Genomic DNA, 21864 nt, shown 5'->3' with positions numbered 1-21864 from the left:
TTAGAGAACATTTATTATTGTTTGTCCAACATTGCCACGAAATAATGTGATTATTTTTTGACCAACAGTAAAGTCTTAAATTAAATTTTTTTACAATTATCTTTGGAGTTCTATCTTGGGTTGTCAAAGATGTAGTTGATTTTTTTATGTGTTAATTTATTATCTAAATTAGTTGAACATTAATACTTATTAAAAAATATAAATTTTTTAATTTAATTTTAAGATGTTAGGACGATTTTAACCATGATATTTTCATTTCAACCTAAGACATTTTTAGTGATAATCAAACTCATATTTAGACACTAACTCTTCTTATTTGAATTATTCAAATAAAAACAATCTAAATTATATATTGTTATTTTATTTGATATATAAAAATTGTATATATTTTATCATTTTTTATTTGGTTTGAAAGATTAGAAGGTTGGTAATTTAAAATAAAAGATATTTTGTTACTATTTAGTTTTTTACTATTATTAATTATTAAAGTACATTAATATTAGTATTTAATGTTTTTAATTATTTTAATTTATAATTTAATGAGATTTTAGTATTAATATTTGAAGATGGATTAATAAATATATTTCTAATTATTTGTGAAAATATGAATTTATTAACTATTTTAAATATTATGATTTGATTATATTTTAATAAGTTTAGATAATATATAAATTAAAAAAACAGTTATTTATTATATTTATTTTTTATTTTAAATAAAATAAAATCGTTTAATTATAATGACAAAACATGACATAAAAGAAAAAACTAAGAAAAAAAAATACTCATTGAGTTATCGAACTCGTAAATTCTCGAGAAAAACAATTAACTCGTACTCACTGATAACTCGGTACTCACTAACAAACTCTACTTATTTTCATGAACGAATCTTAAAAAACATCATAATAATATTATTATAAATGATACGAATCGGACAACTACGATCATTGAAAATTCGACAATTTCTCTCCAACAAGATAGTTCACCAAAAATAATTAGGATGATAACCCAAATATGGCATATCAGTCGAATCGATTTAAACTTCTCTGCAACTACCCAAAAGACTCGGACATCACCTAATTATTCTTAATAATACTTTAAAAGATTCCAAATACAATTATTTATTACAAATGACATTTAATTTCTTACAAATTATTTGTCACTTAAACTATCTTGACGACTTAACTATGTATAAGTTGTATTTTTTGAATAAAAATAATGTAAAAATATTGTTAATTAATATAGGTTAAATTAATCTAATTAACTCAAACCAAACATAATCTAAGAGCTCGTTTGATGAAATAGTTTTTGTGATAAAATTCAATTTTTATCCCAAAACTCAAACATCTTATCAACCATCAAATCAAATAATTTTATCATGTAAATACCAAAACTATCCTCTAATTTTATCCTCACTCTCTAAACCATCGTTCTCTCACCTACACCATATTCTCTAAAGTAAAAGAGTAAATTAGTCTTTAAATTTTAAAAACTAATTTTTTCTAATTTTTACCAAATAAACCCAGGTAAAATTCAAAAAAAAAAATTCAACCAAGCCCTAAATGGTTAGGTAACTCAAATAAAAAAAAAAGGTGAGATGAGAGAATAAAAAAAAAAGTTAGATTTTTATTATTTTCAAGTGAATCAAATTAGACATGAAAAATATTTATTTTTGTCTGAGTTGAATAGAATGTCCGATACGTGGGGCTCCATCATTGGATAGTGGAAGAATCCACGGGATATCAGAACAACACCGTAGAACAGCCGCTGAGATGACCCCACCGACGGAGGATTTAAGCTTTTGCTTGGTATATAGTACTAGACCCAATTAGCTGTGACAGGTTGTACCGGATACTTGTACGCCAATGGGAATCTTTATTATTATTATTATTATATTTTTTTTAAATAGAACAGCTCATATATCTTTAAAACATTTTTTTTATAAATTTGTTATTTATTCGTCTATTATTTTATTTTATTGGGTTTTGTGACAATTAATCATAACTTTTGTCAAAATGATTCCAACAAGAATGTAATTCGATATAGAAGGTATGGGTGTTGTTTTATAGGTTATATATATGACTTGTAACTTAAACGCTAAAATATTAATTTGTCAAGTGTCTCTTTTAAATTTTCTATTTGAAATAATTTGTAGAAGAAAACAAAACCAATTCAAACTTTGAGTGTCAAATTGGGCTTGTTTGAGGAATGAAATTTTGAGTTATCTTGAGTTTTTTCCTATAATACCAATTTAAAAAAAATTGATTTTTAAATTTTGAAGACCAAAGTATATTGACCTGTTTTATTTAATATATATATTAATATATGGATAAAATTGATTAATTAGATAATTGATGTAATATTTAAATTTTAAAATAAAAATTGAATTTTATTCCAATAACCAAACATCAAATCTAACTCTTATACATGTATTGATGACCATACAAACTTCTCAAAAAGAATAAATCACTGGTAATTAATTAAGAACTTTATGAATAATTATGAGGAAGTTTGTAAGAATGGATAAAAGTTTCTTAGGGATCAGTGTCATTAAAGAAAAAAAGAGAGACAATCCAAGTTGAATATTCAATATTTAGCAAGACAATGTATTAAAGAAAAATAAGTCAATATTGTAGAACTTTTACATATTAGGTTATAAGTTTTTTAATTTTTTAATCATTTAATTCATTCTATTATTAATTAGATAATTCTATTTATTAATTAAAATACTAAAATATTTTATATTAATTTTTATAAAATTATTTTATCATTATATGTTAATACTTTAAATCATTTTAAGAAAAAAAAAATCACTCTTAAAAATCATTAGCACATTAACATTTTTTAAATAAACTCTAACCTAATCACCTTAAATGTCCAATTTTGAATCGAATTTGAGACTATTAGAAATGGTATGAGTATTTTTACTTTTTTGCTGAGCATAGTATGATTTTGTCTATTTTCTCAACTGTGGTTTTGTTATTTCTTTTTCATTTCTTATTCTATGAATATATATATATGATTTCACTAATTAGTACTGTATGTAATTTTTACATATTTAGCTTTTTCTATTTTATTTTATAGCATAACATTTTATTCGAGAAAATTAATTAGGGATACTATTATTTTTTTTTGTTAAAATTAAATATTAAGTATGAGAAACTAAACATTTAAAGATAAATACTCAATTTGTAATTTGCAAAATTACAAACAAAAAATTTAATATATGAAAACGATGAATATTTTGTTAGCTCCTTTAACCGACAAATTTTATTCACTTTTACGCCTCATATCACACTTTCAAAGTATTTTATTTGTGCTTGGCTATTGTTAATTTTTTCAGTTTTTATTATGCTTGAGCTTGTATTCTCACCTTGTTTAGTCACCCATGTTTATTATATAAGTATTACATTTTTTTTTTATCTTTTTGAGAAATGAAGTGACCAAACATGTCACATGTAAGTATAGACCAAAAATGGTCCAACTTTGGCATAAAGAGGACTCCCATATCGAATCATCATAATCATAAGGTTCCACTACAGTGCCAATTTTAAATTCATGAATTTCAAATTTTAACTATTTCCCCCACTCCCTCCATAAAACAATAAAATAAGAAAAACAATCTTAAAACTAAATTATATACTTGTACACAACATTTCACTCAATATAATATTTGCATTATATATATGAATCTTAATCTATCAATGATAAACCTTCAATGAATATATTAGAATACATATGATGATGATATGAGGGCATGCTTTTGGTAAATGTGTGGTTGGACTAGGATTCAAAAAATGTGACACCAATAAATGACTATTTTTCGACTTTTGAGATATCATCGAGTCCAATATAAAGCGACCTCCAGTTCATTATAGATAAATTACCAGTAATGCCTTAAATTTTTTGAGTAATTTTGTTAAAATTCTTTTCACATCCTTTATACATTCCAACAATAAAATTAAGAACCCAGCTTCTCACAACAACAAACAGATTTACCCCGAATTTTAAGAATATTTAATGTGGGTGTATATTGTTTTTATAGTGTATATACCACATTTTCATTTAAGGCGTTATTATAGTTCTCTTTCATTTATTTTTATTTTAATAATAATTAAACTTAAAATAATTTCTTAATCAAAACTCTTTTACTATAGAGTGATTCACCAATTATTTATACTAGCATTTAGCCCGTGCATTTGCACGAGTAATAATATAAAAATCGTGAAAAAAAATTACGGATAACATTTTTTATTTTATTTTTAACCGTTTTAAGTTTATGGGTGAGTCAACCCACAATCCGACACAATTATTCATTTACTCAACATCATTATATATTAGTTAGTTAAAAATTTGACCTTATATTAATATTAAAACGTCCCGCGTTTATCAAATTTGGTGTTGAATTTAAAATATAAAGTCTTTGTAGCCTAGTTGGTTAAAGAGTTGTACTTGTTTTTGTTAGGTTGCAAGTTTGAAACATACCTCTAGCATTTTTAATTTTATTTTTAACCGTTTTAAATTTAAAAACAGGTCAACCCACAATCCGACCCAAGTATCCAAATTAACCACAGCTCTCGACCCGGCAATCCGGACAATTTAAAAATTAAGCATCATTATATATATATATATATATAGATTAGTTAGTTAAAAAGTTGAACTTATATTAATATTAAAACGTCCCAGGTTTATCAAATTTGGTGTTGAATTTAAAATATAAAGTCTTTGTAGCCTAGTTGGTTAAAGAGTTATACTTGTTTTGTTAGGTTGCAAGTTCGAAACATACCTCTAACATTTTTAATTTTATTTTTAACCGTTTTAAATTTAAAAACGGGTCAACCCACAATCCGACCCAAATATCCAAATTAATCACAGCTCTCGACCCGGCAATCCGGACAATTTAAAAATTAAGCATCATTATATATATATATAGATAATTTTCAATTAAGGCAAAAATTATATAAGTGATAATTTTAGAAATCTAAATTAGTTTTAAATAAATTAAAATGTTTTTTATATTAGAAATTAAAAAGGATAATAGTTTAAAATAAAAAGACTGATTTTGATATAGTAAAACTAACTTCTAAATTAAAGAAAAAACAAATATTCAAATAAAAGACTTGTTTTTTATGCAAAAACTAATCTGATCATAATCAATTTTTTTCTTGATCACAGATGAAAAGTAATTTCAAATATAATTTTGTCACTTTTTTTTAATGAAACGATGTAAATTAGAATATTTTTTTCAAATCTGTAAAAAAAATAATATATAAATGGAAATGTTCTTTTTTCTCATCCCTTTGCCCACCTGCCCAAGATATGTTTTTATGTGCACATGATTTTTACATAAGAGGAGAAAAGGCACAAATGCTGACATCACCCGTATCTCTTGGAAGGATTTTGGTGGGTCCCATCCACCAGGCTTTGTTTGTTTGGCTCCCAAACCGCTAAATACAATTAATAATAATAATATTAGCCAAGTAGCATTATTTAATATTGACTTCCATTTATTAGAAACTAATCTTATACTTATAAAAGAAAATGCAGAAAAATCTGTAATATTTGTGATAAAAATATAATATTTAAATAGGGGTCAATACCATTATAAGTTGATTTGTAATAATATTTAAATTTAATGATTCTTTAATTGGTATGTTTTGGGTTGGGGTTTGCTTGTGTTATAATTAAAAATGAATAAAATTAAGGGGGAAATCTTGAGGTTGAAATCCGTCAGATCTTGCTTTATGGGATATGGATTTTAGTGGGTTTTATTTCAACAGGAAGCTCATTTCCTCACCTCAACCAACCCTTAGAAAAGCTTCAACCAGCCAACCAAGAGCACTAAAGAAAGCTGAGAGAGAGAGAGAAAGAAAGAAAGAAAGAAAGGAGAAGAACCCACGATTATTCTTGTAATCTTTCTTTTAGGGTTCTTGATAAGATCCAGAGATATAGCTAGAAGATGGGTATGGCTGTTCAATCTAAGTTTCATGTGTTGGCCGTTGATGACAGTGTTATAGATAGAAGATTGATTGAGATGCTCCTCAAGACTTCTTCTTATCAAGGTTAGTAGAGAAATAGATACATTTTCATTGATGGGCTCTTTCTTATCATGGTTCTTCTTCTTTGTTCCTTTTAGTTACCACTGTGGATTCCGGCACCAAGGCTTTAGAATTTCTGGGTTGGCATGAAGAGGGCCTAATCGATCCAAATCACCAATCTGTTCCTCCAAACATTCATCAGGTAATTCATCTCTCTGTTTGGATTTCCTCATATTGGAGAATTTCCATGGATTGCTCATGTGGGTTGTTCAAATTTTGTTGGGTTTTTTAGCAGGAAGTTGAGGTGAATATGATAATCACGGATTACTGTATGCCTGGAATGACCGGATATGATTTGCTCAAGAAAATTAAGGTACACACATACATACATGTTACAACTTTTGGTCATGATTTCCTTGTTTTTGTTTGCTGAATCTCTATGTTTTGTGCAGGAATCTTCATCTCTCAAAGACATACCAGTTGTGATCATGTCATCTGAGAATGTTCCTTCGAGAATAAGCAGGTGAGAAACAATTCAAGAATTTAATTCAACAAAAATATGTTTGTGCTGAAAACTGAATCATTGTTGATGATTGTAAACAGATGCTTAGAGGAAGGAGCTGAAGAATTCTTTCTAAAACCTGTGAAAAAATCAGACGTGAACAAGTTGTCTCGCATGATGAGAACCAAACATCATCACCATCATCATAATAATAACATTGAGAAAGAAGTAGAAGGAAAAAATCATGATGAGGAATTATTAGTAGGAGGAGAAACAGAGAAATCAGATATCCAAACGCAACAGCTTCATCAATGCAAAAGCAACAACAAAAGGAAAGTCATGGAAGAAGGTCTTAATTCACCTGATAGAACAAGGCCTAGATTCGATGAGCTAGCCGTTGCTAATTAAAATTACTACTAGTATATAGTATATATAATAGTCTTGAGGAAATTTGAGATTTTCTTTTCGGGTTTCTCTTTGGGCAAAACCTTTAATTGATTCTCAGGCCTTGTTTGGTCAAGAAACACATGAGGGGGAGGGAGGGGTGGTATATGTGTATGTACAAGACGATTCATTGAAACAATTTTGATGAGAAAAACCCAACAACAGAAGAAGAAGAGACCCGGAAACACAATTTTTTTTTTTGTTTTGAATTTTCGGAAATTATAAGTCATTTTTAGTGAAAATCGAAAATTGACCACCTATAAACAAGTATCAATGGAACACAGAGTGCTGCCATTGAAGACTTCGTCTGTTTTGCTTCACCTTTAGGAATCGTGTCCTCTGTTTTTCATATTGCAATTCTTGATACATAACCTTTATTCTTTTGGATTATCCCTAATTTTCATTATCTCCAATTTTAATTAGGATTTCTTAGTGAAATTGATTGGAGATTAATATTCAAATCGATCCGAATTAAAACATCGTTATACCGATTTAATTTTAACAAAAAAAAATCATTTGATCCGTTGTATAGGGGTTTGATATAGTATAGGTTTTTTTTTATAATAAATCATATTCAAATAACTAATCAAATATAAAATGATAAATTATCTGGACGACCCTCTAATTAGTCTGATCGTTCACTTTTGACCCTCAAATTATTTTTTTTAAACAAATCGCCATTTCAAAAATCAACAATCATCCATCAACTTTTTGGTTAAAACTTAAACTTAAAATATTATTTTCTTATATATAATCTTTAATATTATTTTTTAATATTTTAATTATTAAATCGTTTATATATAACAATATATATATATATTATTATTATTATTAATTTTTATATTTATATAATTATTAAATATTTTATATAATATATAGATAATATATTATTTATTTTTATCTATATCTATATAAAATAAAATTTAAAATAATTTATATACATTATCTTCAATCATTAATTTATATATAATATTTATATAATATATATTTTAAAAATAATTTAAGGGTTAAAAGTATTTGAGTAGTTGGAAGTTATCATTACTTTTAACCCTTAAATTAATTTTAAAAATATATATTATATAAAATATACAAATATATATAATTAATTATTAAAGATAATATATATAAATTATTTTTAAACTTTGTTTTATAGATAAAGAAATATATATATATATATATATATATATATATATATATATATATATAAAAGAGATTTAATAATGATATAAATATAAAAATTAATGATAATATATATAATATTATATATATAAGCGATTTAATAATTATATATATATAAATATAAAATTAAGATTAAAAATAATATATAAAAAAATAATATTTTAAGCTTAAACCGTTAGGTTTATAAAAAAAAGTTGACGGAAGGGCCATGGGTGACTATTCTAAAAGATGAAGGGGCAATTTATTTCAAAAATTAATTTGAGAGCTAAAGTGAGTGATCGGAGTAATTAGAGGGTCGTCCAGGTAATTTGCCCAATATAAAATTATGTCTCAAAATATATTAACTAAAATTAAAAAAATAAATATGTGTAACTTAAAATGATTTAACGAATCAATAAATAAATTTTTTTTTTGATTCATTTATGGTATAGTGATTTTTTAATGAATGATTAGACAAGATAAATATAGTAGTATTGAATTATAATCCTATTTAAAGCCGCGCGAGCTCACCCCGAAAAATTGGGTACTAAAATGTCTTGAAATTTTTGAACCCGAATAGTCTGATACATAAACCGATATATTGTAATAACTGAATTTATACAAATATTAGTGATATTTTTTATGATGAATGAAATAAATATTATCTAACTCAAAATTATATGACAAGAGGTAAAGCAAAGATTCTTGAACAAAGACATCCTAATATTAATTTTAAAATAGTATGAGAAAATAATATACATGTAAATTCGAAATTAAAGTAACAAAATAAAGGCAATGAATCACGCATAGAAAACAAATATAAGATGATAATCTATTGACTCTCCCGTGTATCCAAACCAAAATAACTTGCAATATCACATAATCTAGAGTAGAGTTGGGTATCGTGCATAAACGGTCGTATTCGACTCGGAAAAGTCGTGTTAGAATTTTAATAGTGTCGTGTTGTGTCGTGTCTCAATCGTATACATGTCATTTCTTGACTCACTCAAAATATTATGATCCACGAGCTCTTTTATGTCGTGTAAATTTGTGTTCACGAATTTATTCGTGTCTTGATAACTCGTGTTTAAATTCGTGTTTCGTGTTATTCTGACTAGAGTTTCGACCTAATCGTGTCGTGTCGATGCCCGTTTTCATGTGTGTCATGTCGTGTCTTGACACACTCATGTTCATTATTTATATATATATATATATATATATATATATATATATAAAATTATATTGTTAGTAAAAATTATAAAATATAATTATTAATTTATTAATTTTAATTTTAAAAAATTAAAATTATTTAATATAATTTTAAAATTTTAAAATAAATAAATAAATTATAAAAATAATATCGGATGGAGAGAATTATTAGAAGACTCACATTTTTATTCACATAATTTATTTATTGAATGAGAATGTAAATAAATTTAGAGAAAATATTATGTAAAGTTGAATAACTTAGGTCATGTGACTAATTGTGTTTATATCGTTTCGTGTGTATACTCGCGTTGTGTCTGTGTCGACTCGTGACCGTGTTACGATTATATAAATTCATAATCGTGTCGTGATCGCATCGTATCGTGCATGTCGTGTCCAATCCACGACCCGAGTGAAATAATGATAATCAATAACTTTGTCGGAATAAAATATTGTGATTCCATGACAAGCTGGATGGATCTTAGGTCTCCTACATTTTATTAAAGAAGTAAAAGTAGATTAATAAAGGAAGATATATATATAGAAGAAGAAAGAAGAAAAAATAATGACCTTGGCTTGAAATGGTTGATGAAAATGAAAGCTAGTGCAATGAGAAACCATAGCCAGCCTCCAACCAGGGATGCAATACCAAGGAAGTCGTGGAAAGGACGAGCCTCTTCCCGCCATTGAAAGTGTAGGTGTTGTAGCGGTTATCGATAATCACATCGATTTTATCTCCTTTTCTCATATAACCTTTATATCCTCTGTACAACTTTCTAAACATGGGAAGAGGGACTTTCCTTATCCATCCATACCATCAGATTCTCTTGCTCACTCAACTGCATGCAAACATGCCAAACAAAATAACATTAATAATTAATAAGTTAGTCATAATTCAACTCTTCATATACATTGTTTTTTTAATCAGTTTATACTTACAGGAATGGATGGATCCAGTCTAACACCACCAACTTGGCCTCTACTCTATTTTTTATTATTGTATAGAAATAAAATTTATAAAATTTGACCTATTAAATAGTTTTGTATAATAGATTAAATAATCATTTTTAGTAAAAATTAATTATTATAATATTTATTATAATAGATAATGTTGTAAAAATAATTTAAAATAGAAAGAATTATGTCAATAATACTAAAGCAATGGGTTGGATCAACACGAACCGACGCGATATTGGTATAGAACGACACTATGCAATATTATCTTACTCAACTCTTGGCTGACACGACACAATCACGAGACGACACGATCATAACACGATTATGAGTTTATACGATCGTAACACAGTCACGAGTCGACACAGACACAACACTACTATATACACGACACGAGTATATATATGAGCTTACCGTCAATGTTTGACTGCAATTTTTTTTATTTTCACTGGATTGAATGTACTCAACCTTGTTGTCACCGAACTCTGTAGGTATACACACATCGTACGATAATTAATTTCAACCACCTACAACAAAACAAAAGCAATTAATTAAAATGGATAAAATAATTGAGGAAGGACAAAAAAAATGCTGAAACATACCTTACGGGAAGCAATGAGGCAACCATCTCAAAAGAAAAGTAGACGACGCTAAATAGTATAAATGTTGATATTACCTGCACAACTCAAAGTTGAAGAACTAAAATAAAATGCCAAAAACATTTCAAATAAAATTGACAGAAAAAATTAACTCACGATTTTGGAGTCAGAATGGCCAGCCGACAGGAAGTTTCTACTTAAAAAACCTAGAATCTAAAATGATAAAAAGATTAAAGTTAAACTCCAAATATAAATGTAAAATAGCTACATATTTCAAAGTAAAGTAAACTATGATAGTAATTTGGATTCACTATATTTGAAGTATTTATTAAATAAATAATACTAAAAGATGTCATTTTCTTTATCAAGGTATCAATGATATCTTCTCTTATTATTTTGTTATGGTTCTTCACTCAAGACACCCTTCAAATAAATTCTCACTTTTTCGGGACTGTCAAATCTCATTCCACTTAATTCATTGCCAAACCCAATCGGTTTAGGATTGTAAGAGTCCAAGCCTAACTCCCTTCTAGATACAATATTATCTCACTCGAGTATTGTGTTGACACGACACAAGCACATAACGACACGATCATAACACAATTATGAGTTTATACGATGTTAACACGATCACGAGTCGACACAGATACAACATGAGTATAGACACGACACAAGTATAAGTATACACACGAAACATTGGATAATTTGATATTATTACCTTTAAGCAACAAGAATATGTATATAAATATATAAGCAACATAAATAAGTATATAAATATATTTGGTTGTTATTAGTTTTTTTGTTGCTAAATACTCAACTCAATTAGATTAGACATGCCAAACAAAATAACATTAATAATTAATAAGCTAGCCATACTTTCAACTCTTCATGTACAATTTTGTTTTTGAATTTGTTTATACTTACATGTATGGATGGATCCAGCCTAGCACCACCAACTTGGCCTCCACTTTGAAATTGTTTATATATATATAAAATTTAGAAAATTTGACTAGTTAAATAGTTTTGTACGATGGGTTAAATAATCATTTTTAGTAAAAAAAATAATTATTATAATATATATTATAAAAAATAATGTTGTAAAAATAATTTAAAATAAAAAGAATTATGTCTATAATACTAAAACAATAGGTTGGATCAACACGAACCGACACGATATTGGTATGGAACGACACTATACAATATTATCTCACTCAGGTCTTGGGTTGACACGACACAATCACGAGACAACACGATCATAACACGATTATGAGTTTATACGATCGTAACATGGTCACGAGTCGACACGGATCCAACACGGGTATAGACACAAAACTTTATCACTATTCCACAAATGAATACAAAACTTTCTTATTTTTCTTTTTTATTTACTTATTAAATCATTTTAAGTTACACATATTCATTTTTTTTAATTTTAGTTAATATATTTATAGACATAATTTTATATTGGATCAGTCATTGGAATATTCTTTATTATATTCTCCTATACAACGGATCAGATGTTTTTTTTTATAAATTAAATCATACGATCCGTTGTATAAGGGAATATAATAAAGCATATTCAAATAACTAATCCAATATAAAATTATTTCTCAAAATATATTAATTAAAATTAAAAAAATAGTATGTGTGACTTAAAATGATTTAACGAGTTAATAAAAAAGAAAAATAATAAAGTTTTTTATTCATTTGTGGAATAGTGATAAAGTTTCGTGTGTATACTGATGTTCGTGTCTATACTTGTATTGTGTCTATGTCGACTCGTGACCATATTACGTTCGTATAAACTCATAATTATGTCTGTAAATGTGTCGTGTCCAACTCACGACCCGAGTGAAATAATATTGTATCGTGTCATTCCGTACTAATACCATGTTGAATCGTGTCGGTTTGTGTTATCCAACCCATTGCTCAACTCTAAGCGGTGGGCCATTCTATGGGTGCTAGTTCTTCCTTAATTTCCATTTAAAAAATTTATAAATAACTTACAATATCACATTGTTCAGAGGAGAAAGAGATAATCAATAACTTTGGTAGAATAAATTTGTATGATTCCATGACAAGCTGGATGGATATTCAGGTCTCATACATTTCATTAAAGAAAGAAGTAAAAGTAGATATATATATATATATATATATAAAAGAAAAAGTAATGACCTTAACTTGAAATGGTTAATGAGAATGAAAGCCAGCAATGAGAAATCATAGCCCGCCTCTAACCGCACATCGCTATCGCTCTCGTTAAACTTTAGATCCTCTCTAAACCGGCCGTATTGCCACCCCACGGCCGCGGATGATCCGTTCGTCCATCTCGGACCCTCAATCTTGATAGAAAGCGATCTTCCCATACAACTTCTTAAACGTGGGAAGAGATGCCTTCCTCATCCTTACCATCAGATCGTCTTGCTCACTCAACTGCAGGCATGCCAAACAAAATAACATTAATAATTAGCTAGCCAGGGAACAATTATATACATTGTTTTTTTGAATTAGTTTATACTTATAATAGGTATGGATGAATCTAGCCTAGCACCGCCAACTTGGCATCTACTATGAATTTTTTTTTGGGAACACATTACTTCCGAATTTGTGTCCCCCTGTTGCTGCTCTTCCATGAGGGGAGGATCTCCTGTCCCAAGTGAAGCTGTCCTTTGCTGTCTCATTTATCACGACGTAATTTTGATAAATTAGAAAAATAAAAAAATTATATATATATATGAAATAAACCCTAAATCTTAAATTCTAAACCCTAAATTCTAAACCCTAAATTTTAAATTTTAAATCCTAAAAAATTATATATATGACATTTAATTTTAATATTCAATTTTCTCTTTCTTCTCTCCACTCTCTTCTCTATTATGAGACAGCAAATGCGACATTATCTTTGGAACAGCAGATCCGAATTCTTCCATGAGATACCCTTCTTGTTTACATGAATTGTCTGGTTACGTCTGGAAAAGCCATAAGTGTCGTTGAACAAGCTCCAGGCCACCAGGCACAATTGGCATGCCGCCAATGTCTTTATCCAAGGACATGCATGTACTCGTCTCAACCTCAAAAATGATATCTCTCAATTGGTCATCACTCCGGCTCTTCACGTACCTGTAAACACCATATTATCAAGATTAATAATAATATCACAAGTGTAATTATAATTTGACACTTATGTTCCAAGAATGCATGCATAACAAAATGTACGTAGTAGAAACCTCTGATGATTCTGGTGGAACTTGTTCAGCTATATATATAATGTTTTATATCTTTGCTACCTGATATTAGAGATGAGTAATGAGTCGTATCAACACGAATCGACACAATATTGGTACGAAACGACACAATACAATATTATCTTACTCAGGTCTTGAGTCGACATAAGCACAAGACAACACGATCACAACACAATTATGAGTTTATACGATCGTAACACGACCACGAATCAACACGGATATAATACGAGTATAGACACGATACGAATATATACACGACATGAGCATATGTATACACACGACACGAGCACGGGTATACACACGAAACATCGAATAATTTGTTATTAGTACCTTTAAGCCACATGAAAAAGTAAATAAATATATTTGGTTGTTATTAGTTTTATTCATGCTAAATACTTAGCTCAATTAGAAATTTCCTTTTAACTAGCTAGATGATATTGGTCCCCAAGCTAGAGAAAAAATGCTCATTCTCTTATAATTATTATTGTTTCAAATATGCTAGAGTTGTTATAGGATTACAAGGTCTAAAGCCCAGGCTGATCCTCCTTTGTAATAGAATCCAAGAAAATTGAGATAGACTAATTAATTTGCCAAACAACTATGAATAGAATTAAGAGAGAGTTGAAACACATAAACTGATATTTTATTTTTGGCCAAGCAATTTAGGTCTCAAATTTGTTCGGTCTATACAATTTGAGTATCTAACTTATAAAATAACCATATATATGAGACTCAGATTTGCCTTGATGGCTATTCTGTCCCTCAATTTAATTCCAAAGTAATTTTTTTATTCTAAATGCCATGCATGCCATATTTTTTATATTATACGAGGGAAAAACATTTCTAAATATAATTTTCGTCTTAAATCATACTCGATTTAGGAAGAGGAAGAGGAGGAGGAGGAAAAGGAAGAGGAAGAGGAAGAGGAAGAGGAAGAGGAAGAGGAAGATAGATGATATGCAAAAATCTCAAGCTGGGATGGTTATGTTTGAATGTAATCTTTTCTGTTTGTAATCTTTAGTTTTTTAAAAATTTGAATGATACTAATTAGTTTTTTTAGGATCTTTTGATTGTTATCATTAATCATAGTTAGGATTTGTTTAGTTTTGATTTCTGACTCTCACACTTTTTAGATTTTAATGAAATAATTTTAACAGTTCCCCCAAAATACATTTCTAAATCCATTTTTCGTCTTAAATCAAACTCGATTTATAAGTACAACATTTTATTAGGCTAAATCGACTATTTAAATAAACAAATATATATCTAATATATATAGAAGTGATAAAAACTCGTTTAGTTTTATGATGTAATTTTTTAAAATGACCAATTTTTGCATCAATAAATTAAGAAAGTTGCTGGGCATTGCTGTTAACGTTGATCTTCAAAGTAATTGAGAAAAGTATGGTAGTTGTTAAAGTGGACCATCTAAGTTACATTTCTTCCATATCTGTGAAATAGTCTTAATTTACCTATACCTTACATAAAAGGTTTTTTTAATTAATCACGAGGCAAGAGATACTACTTTGTTTGGAAACTCCAAAATCCCAGCTATGTAACCACATTTTGAAACTAAAATACTTGAAGTCACCCAACTACGATTATCATATTCACAACCATTTATCTAAAGAACTTGTGTGATCTTATTTTTTGGGTTTCTTTTTATATTGTCTCAAATTTTTATTGAATAAAAAATAGATTATTTAAGTTTATGATTAATTTAATTATTAAATTACTTTTTTTTTTATTTAAAATTTAAATTTAATAAAAGTAAAATAAGAATATTTTAGTTTATAAAATTAGTGATTGGATAGTTAAAACAATTATACATAATTTTTAAAAACAATAAAATAAAAAATCATAAAAACTAGCCTATCAAACATGCTCTAATTGTATCTGTATGAATCATATATACATCCAAAACTAGTCATTTGAAATTCTCCTAAAAGGAAGACGTCATGACGGAAGACGAACCGTCTCTACGGCCTATGAGGGGAAATTTGATCAAATGACCCTAAAAAGAGGGTCATTTTCAAAAATAAGCTTGAAGATTTAATTTTTTATATTTAACATTTTTTTTTTTAAATTTGGACAGTTTTACCTTTATTAATTTTTTAAAATCAAATAATCCACATTTTCACTTTTCTTTCCCTCTTTCTTCCCCCCGCTCCCGACCGTTACTCTTCCCCAGCCCTCCCTCAAACGCCCACACCCAAGTCCGAACTCCCCCAACTACACCATCCCCGACTCCCTCGACGTTCTCCATAGGACGACGCGCGACCTCTCGAGCCCCGACGATAGCCAAGACGCTTCCAGCCCGACTCCTCGACGATCGCCAAGCCCCGGATGCTTAAAGTCGTCTCCCCAACGTTCGCCCAACATATCTCAGGTTAATTCGACTACTCCACCCTCTCTTGCATGTTGAGTATGAAATGTTTTAGGATTTTAGGGTTTTAGTTTAGGTTTAGGGTTTGAAATGATGAGAATGGTATAGTTTGAAATGCTGAGAATGTTTGTGAATGGTTTGTGAATATTTGATATATGTTTTGCTTATTCTGAATGCTGAGAATGGTATATTTGGGTAGTGCGTTGAGCGTGAGATTGAGCGTGGATGGGGCGTGGGGTTGGCGTGGAGGTTGTGCGTGGAGCATGGGCTTGAGCGTGGGGTTGTGCGTGAGGGTTGTGCGTGGGGGTTGTGTTTGGGGGTTGTGCCTGGGGGTTGTGCCTGGGGGTTGTGCCTGGGGTTGTGCCTTGGGGTTGTGCGTGGGGTTGTGCGTGGGGTTGTGCGTGGGGTAGTGCATGGAGCGTGGGCTTGGGCGTGGGGCGTGGGGTAGTGCGTTGAGCGTGGACTTGTGCGTGGTCTTGGGCGTGGGGCATGGGGTAGTGCGTGGAACGTGAATCGTGGATTGTTGAGTTATGGAGCCTACACTTATAATAAACTCTATATTGTTAATTAAAGTTTATTATGTTTTCTTTTTTTGATTTTGGGCTTAGGCCTGACCAAAGTTATTTAGGTTTATTACGTGAATGTTTACCGTATAAATATATGATTATTAAGGGTTTATATGGTGAAGACAGAATTCTAGAGAGATAAACTGTGAGACAAAAACTCTGTATTCATTCTTCTTCTTCATAGTGAAATCTGGTGGTGGCTGAAGTGGATGTAGCTCAATTTGAGTGAACAACTATAAATCTATGTGTTCTTGCATGTGTTTTTACAGATTGTTTTCAAGCAGGTCGGATTTGGGAGATACAAATCCTAACAACTGGTATCAGAGCAGCTAGGCTAGATCTGAGCATTGGAAACAATGGCAAGTGAGAACAGTATAGGACATGGGATTGGAAGATTTGATGGGACAGATTATGCCTTCTAGAGAATGCATATTGAAGATTATCTCTATGGAAAGAATCTTCATGTTCCTTTGAGTGAGAAACCAAAGAAGATGGATGAAGCTGAATGGAAACTCCTTGATAGACAGGTTTTGGGAGTTGTCCGATTGACGCTAGCCAAGACAGTTGCTCACAATGTAGCAAAGGAGAAGACCACCATGGGTCTGATGAAAGCTCTTTCTGATATGTATGAGAAACCATCTGCTAACAACAAGGTACACTTAATGAAAAGACTTTTTTACTTAAGAATGGTTGATGATACTTCTGTCACTACTCATTTGAATGAATTCAATAAAATTGTGAATCAATTGCTATCTGTTGTGATTGATTTTGGGGATGAAGTTAGTGCCCTGATTTTGTTAGCATCTCTACCAAATAGTTGGGAACCTATGAGGACAACAATTAGTAATTCAATTGGAAATGCTAAACTGAAATTTGTTGAAGTTAGAGATCGTATTCTTGCTAAAGAGGTTCGTAAAATTGATTCTGGCGAAACATTCAAAGGTTCTGCTCTGAATGTGGAAAATAGGGGAAGAGGTAATGATAGAAATTTCAACCGAGGTAAGAGTAGATCTATGTCAAGGAGCAGGAGGAGTTAGTCCAAGTCTAGACGGACATTTGAGTGCTGGAATTGTGGTAAACAAGGTCATTTAAAGAGGAACTGCAAAGCACCGAAGAAAAATGGTGATGATAAAAATGATGCAGCCAACGTTGTTACATAATCTGTCACTGATGCGTTACTTATGTTTGTTGATAGCCCTATAGATTCATGGGTTTTGGACTCAAGAGCGTCTTTCCACACCACTGCCCACAAAGAATTAATGAAGAATTATGTGGTTGGAAACTGTGGGAAAGTTTATCTCGCAGATGGTGAGCCACTAGATATTGTTGGCATGGGGGACATCAAATTAAAAATGGCAAATGGTTCTGTTTGGAAGATTAATAAGGTGAGACACATTCCAGGTTTAATGCGCAATTTGATCTCTGTTACACAACTTGATGAAGAAGGTCACAATTTCAGTTGTGGAAATGGTGCGTGAAAGGTGACTAAAGGAGCAATAATTGTTGCTCAAGGTCACAAAACTGGAACGTTATACCCGACTTCAACTTGCAGAGAATCAGTTGCTGCTGTAGTTGATGACTCGAAGAATAGTGAGCTGTGGCATTGCAGGTTAGGCCATATAAGCGAAAAAGGGATGAAATTTCTTTTGAAGAATGGACAGATTCCAGAACTAAAATCTGTTGAACATCAGTTATGTGAAACCTGTATTCTTGGAAAACAGAAACGGGTGAGTTTCTTAAAGATTGGGAAGGAGCTCAAGAAAGAAAAACTAGAGTTGGTACACACTGATGTGTGGGAACCTGCACCTGTTTCTTCTATTGGCGGATCATACTACTATGTGACTTTTATAGATGATTTAACAAGAAAAGTATGAGCTTACTTTATGAAGCACAAGTCTGAAGTATTTGTTATTTTCAAGAAGTGGAAGGCTTTGGTTGAAAATGAAACAAATCAGAAAGTTAACTGCTTGAGATCCGACAATGGAGGTGAATATATCAATTCAGATTTCAAAGAGTATTGTGCTGTGAATGAGACCAGTATGGTGAAGACTGTTCCCCGAACGCCTCAAGAGAATGGAGTAGCTGAGCGAATGAATCGAACATTGAACGAGCGTGCTAGAAGCATGAGATTGCATACAGGGCTGCTTAAAACTTTCTAGGCAGAAGCTATCAATACTGCTGCCTATTTGATAAACATGGGACCCTCTGTTCCTCTTGAATTTAGAATTCCTAAAGAAGTCTGGAGCAATAAAAAGGTAAATCTTTCTTATTTGAAAGTGTTTGGTTGTTTATCATATGTTCATATTAATGAATGTGATAGGAGCAAGCTTGATCCAAATTCTAATAAATGTTTTTTCATTGGTTATGGTGATATCGAGTTTGGTTATCGTTTCTGGGATAATCAAAATCGGAAGATCATTCGTAGCAGAAATGTTATCTTCAATGAACAGGTTCTCTACAAAGATTGTGTTGGGAAGACATCAGATGGTGATTCCAAGTAGGAAGAGACTGGTACAGTCGATTTGAGAGAATTTTCAGCTGAATATATACCGGTTGTCGAAGAAGAACAATGTGTTGTTGAAGATGAAATCGTTGAGAACATGGCCCCAGAGGTAAATCAGCAAACACCGGTTATACAGTTGAGAAGATCATCAAGGAATCGAAAACCAGTTGAGAGGTGGTCTCCATCTCTGAACTATATCTTATTGACAGATAGAGGTGAACCTGAATGTTATGAGGAAGCAATACAATCCGATGAATCGATTAAGTGGGAGTCTGCAATGAAGGATTTGGGTGCTGCAAAACAAATCATTGGGATGAGAATTTTCAGGGATGAAGAAGTTCTCAAGCTTTCACAAGAAGAATATGTGAAGAAAGTTCTTAGTAGGTTCAACTTGTATGATGCAAAACCAGTTACTACCCCCTTAGCTAGTCACTTCAGACTATCTAAAGATCAGTCGCCTTCAATAGAAGAGGAGAAAAATTACACGGAAACTGTTCCGTATGCTTCTGCCATTGGTTATATTATGTATACGATGGTTTGCACAAGACCAAACATAGCACATGCAGTTGGAGTTGTTAGCAGATTCATGAGCAATCCGGGTAGACAACATTGGGAAGCAGTAAAGTGGATACTACGATATTTAAGAGGAAGTAAGGGTCTCGCTTTGTGTTTTCGAAAGTCTAATATGGGTTTGGAAGGATATGTTGATGCTGACAATGGTGGTAATGTTGATAGTAGGAAGAGCACAACATGGTATATTTATACTATGGGAGGTACTGCAATCAGTTGGGTTTCAAAATTGCAGAAGATTGTTGCTGTAACAGAAGCTTCTAAGGAAATGATGTGGTTACAACCCTTTTTGCGAGAATTGGGTCAAGACTACGAGGGAAGTGTGTTGTGATGCGACAGTCAGAGTGCCGTTCATTTGGCAAAGAATCCTGTTTATCATGGCAGGACGAAGCATATACAAGTTCGTTATCATTTCATCCGGTCAACTTTAAAAGATGGAGTATTAGCTCTTGAGAAGATTTCCGGGAGTGAGAATTCAGCTGATATGTTGATAAAAGCTGTGACAAATGAGAAACTGAAGTTGTGTGCAACTTCAGTTGGTCTTCTTTGTTAAGACACCGAGTGGAAAGCCACTACCGATCGAGAGATGATGAAGTTAGTCTCCAAGTGGGAGATTGTTGAGTTATGGAGCCTACACTTATAATAAACTCTACATTGTTAATTAAAGTTTATTGGATTTTCTTTTTTTGGTTTTGGGCTTGGGCATGACCAAAGTTATTTAGGTTTATTACCTGAATGTTTACCCTATAAATATATGATTATTAAGGGTTTACATGATGAAGACAGAATTCTAGAGAGATAAAGTGTGAGGCAAAAACTCTGTATTCATTCTTCTTCTTCATAGTGAAATCTGGTGATGGCTGAAGTGGATGTAGCTCAATTTGAGTGAACCACTATAAATCTGTGTGTTCTTGTGTTCTTCTTTCTTGTGTTTTTACAGATTGTTTTCAAGCAGGTCGGATTTGGGAGATACAAATCCTAACAGGATCATGGAGCGTGGGGCGTGAATTGTGGGACGCAATTGCGGGGTAGTAAGTAACATACCCATTTTGACACAACATTTCAAACGTACCCATTTTGACACAGCATTTCAAACGTATCCCCATTTTGACACAGCATTTCAAACGGGAATGAAATCGGAATGGAAGAAATGAACATACCCATTTTAATGCTGGTCGGTTGGGTCTACACGGCGATTCAGCCGGGTCTCCGACGTTGCAGGTTGGTCTCGTCGTTGCCGGCGTTGGAGATGAGAGGCGGTGGCAGTTGGTCGTCGGTGGCTAGCAGTTGGGGGAAGGATAGTGGTGGGGTCGCGGGAAAAGGAAAAGGGGAAGAGAAGAAGGGGGATTCAGTATGGGAAATATGAGGGGGACCATTCCGTGAAGAGGAAAAAAAAATAAGGGTAAAAGTGTCCAAATTTTAAAAAAAAGGTTAATAATAAAAACGGAAAGTTTTGAGGTTAGTTTTGGGAATGTTGAGGGTCATTTGATCAAATTTTCCCGGATGAGGGATGTCCAGATCCAATATATCCGCAAGCATGAATCCAAACCGAAACATGAAATACAAATAATAAAAAAACTAGTCATATTTCAATGATATTTACATTTATGACATTGGGCATGAAATCCAAAAAATAAAAAAAAATCGAAACATGTTAAAGGCTAGGATTCAAGCCCAACCCAATTTAACTAGTTCG

The 21864-nt window shown here is 31.0% G+C and overlaps 1 protein-coding gene across 2 annotated transcripts; it reads left to right on the top strand.

The window, feature by feature from the left end:
- The first annotated feature begins 5769 nt into the window (after positions 1–5769).
- On the top strand, positions 5770–7092 carry LOC124917360 (two-component response regulator ORR3-like). Of its 2 annotated transcripts, none has more exons than XM_047457812.1 (5): positions 5770–6059; positions 6134–6237; positions 6328–6408; positions 6488–6558; positions 6639–7092. In XM_047457812.1, the coding sequence occupies exons 1-5, from the start codon at positions 5957–5959 to the stop codon at positions 6943–6945; spliced, it is 666 nt and encodes a 221-aa protein (XP_047313768.1). In that variant the 5' UTR covers positions 5770–5956; the 3' UTR covers positions 6946–7092. The 2 variants fall into 2 exon arrangements, with proteins under 2 accessions (XP_047313768.1, XP_047313769.1); XM_047457813.1 differs by having other exon boundaries at positions 5800–6059; positions 6331–6408.
- The last annotated feature ends 14772 nt before the right edge of the window (positions 7093–21864 follow it).

This window comes from Impatiens glandulifera, unplaced genomic scaffold (assembly GCF_907164915.1).
Source record: "Impatiens glandulifera unplaced genomic scaffold, dImpGla2.1, whole genome shotgun sequence".
Lineage (NCBI taxonomy): Eukaryota > Viridiplantae > Streptophyta > Magnoliopsida > Ericales > Balsaminaceae > Impatiens > Impatiens glandulifera.
The sequence above is the reverse complement of the archived record's forward strand: the minus strand, read 5'-3'. Positions and strand labels throughout refer to the sequence as shown.

Bases quoted from the DNA above. Each gene is read 5' to 3' on its own strand.
- LOC124917360 (XM_047457812.1), top strand. From the start codon at position 5,957: ATGGGTATGGCTGTTCAATCTAAGTTTCATGTGTTGGCCGTTGATGAC. The intron at 6,409-6,487 runs GTACACACATAC...TGTTTTGTGCAG, and splicing joins ATTTGCTCAAGAAAATTAAG to GAATCTTCATCTCTCAAAGA. The intron at 6,559-6,638 runs GTGAGAAACAAT...GATTGTAAACAG, and splicing joins GTTCCTTCGAGAATAAGCAG to ATGCTTAGAGGAAGGAGCTG.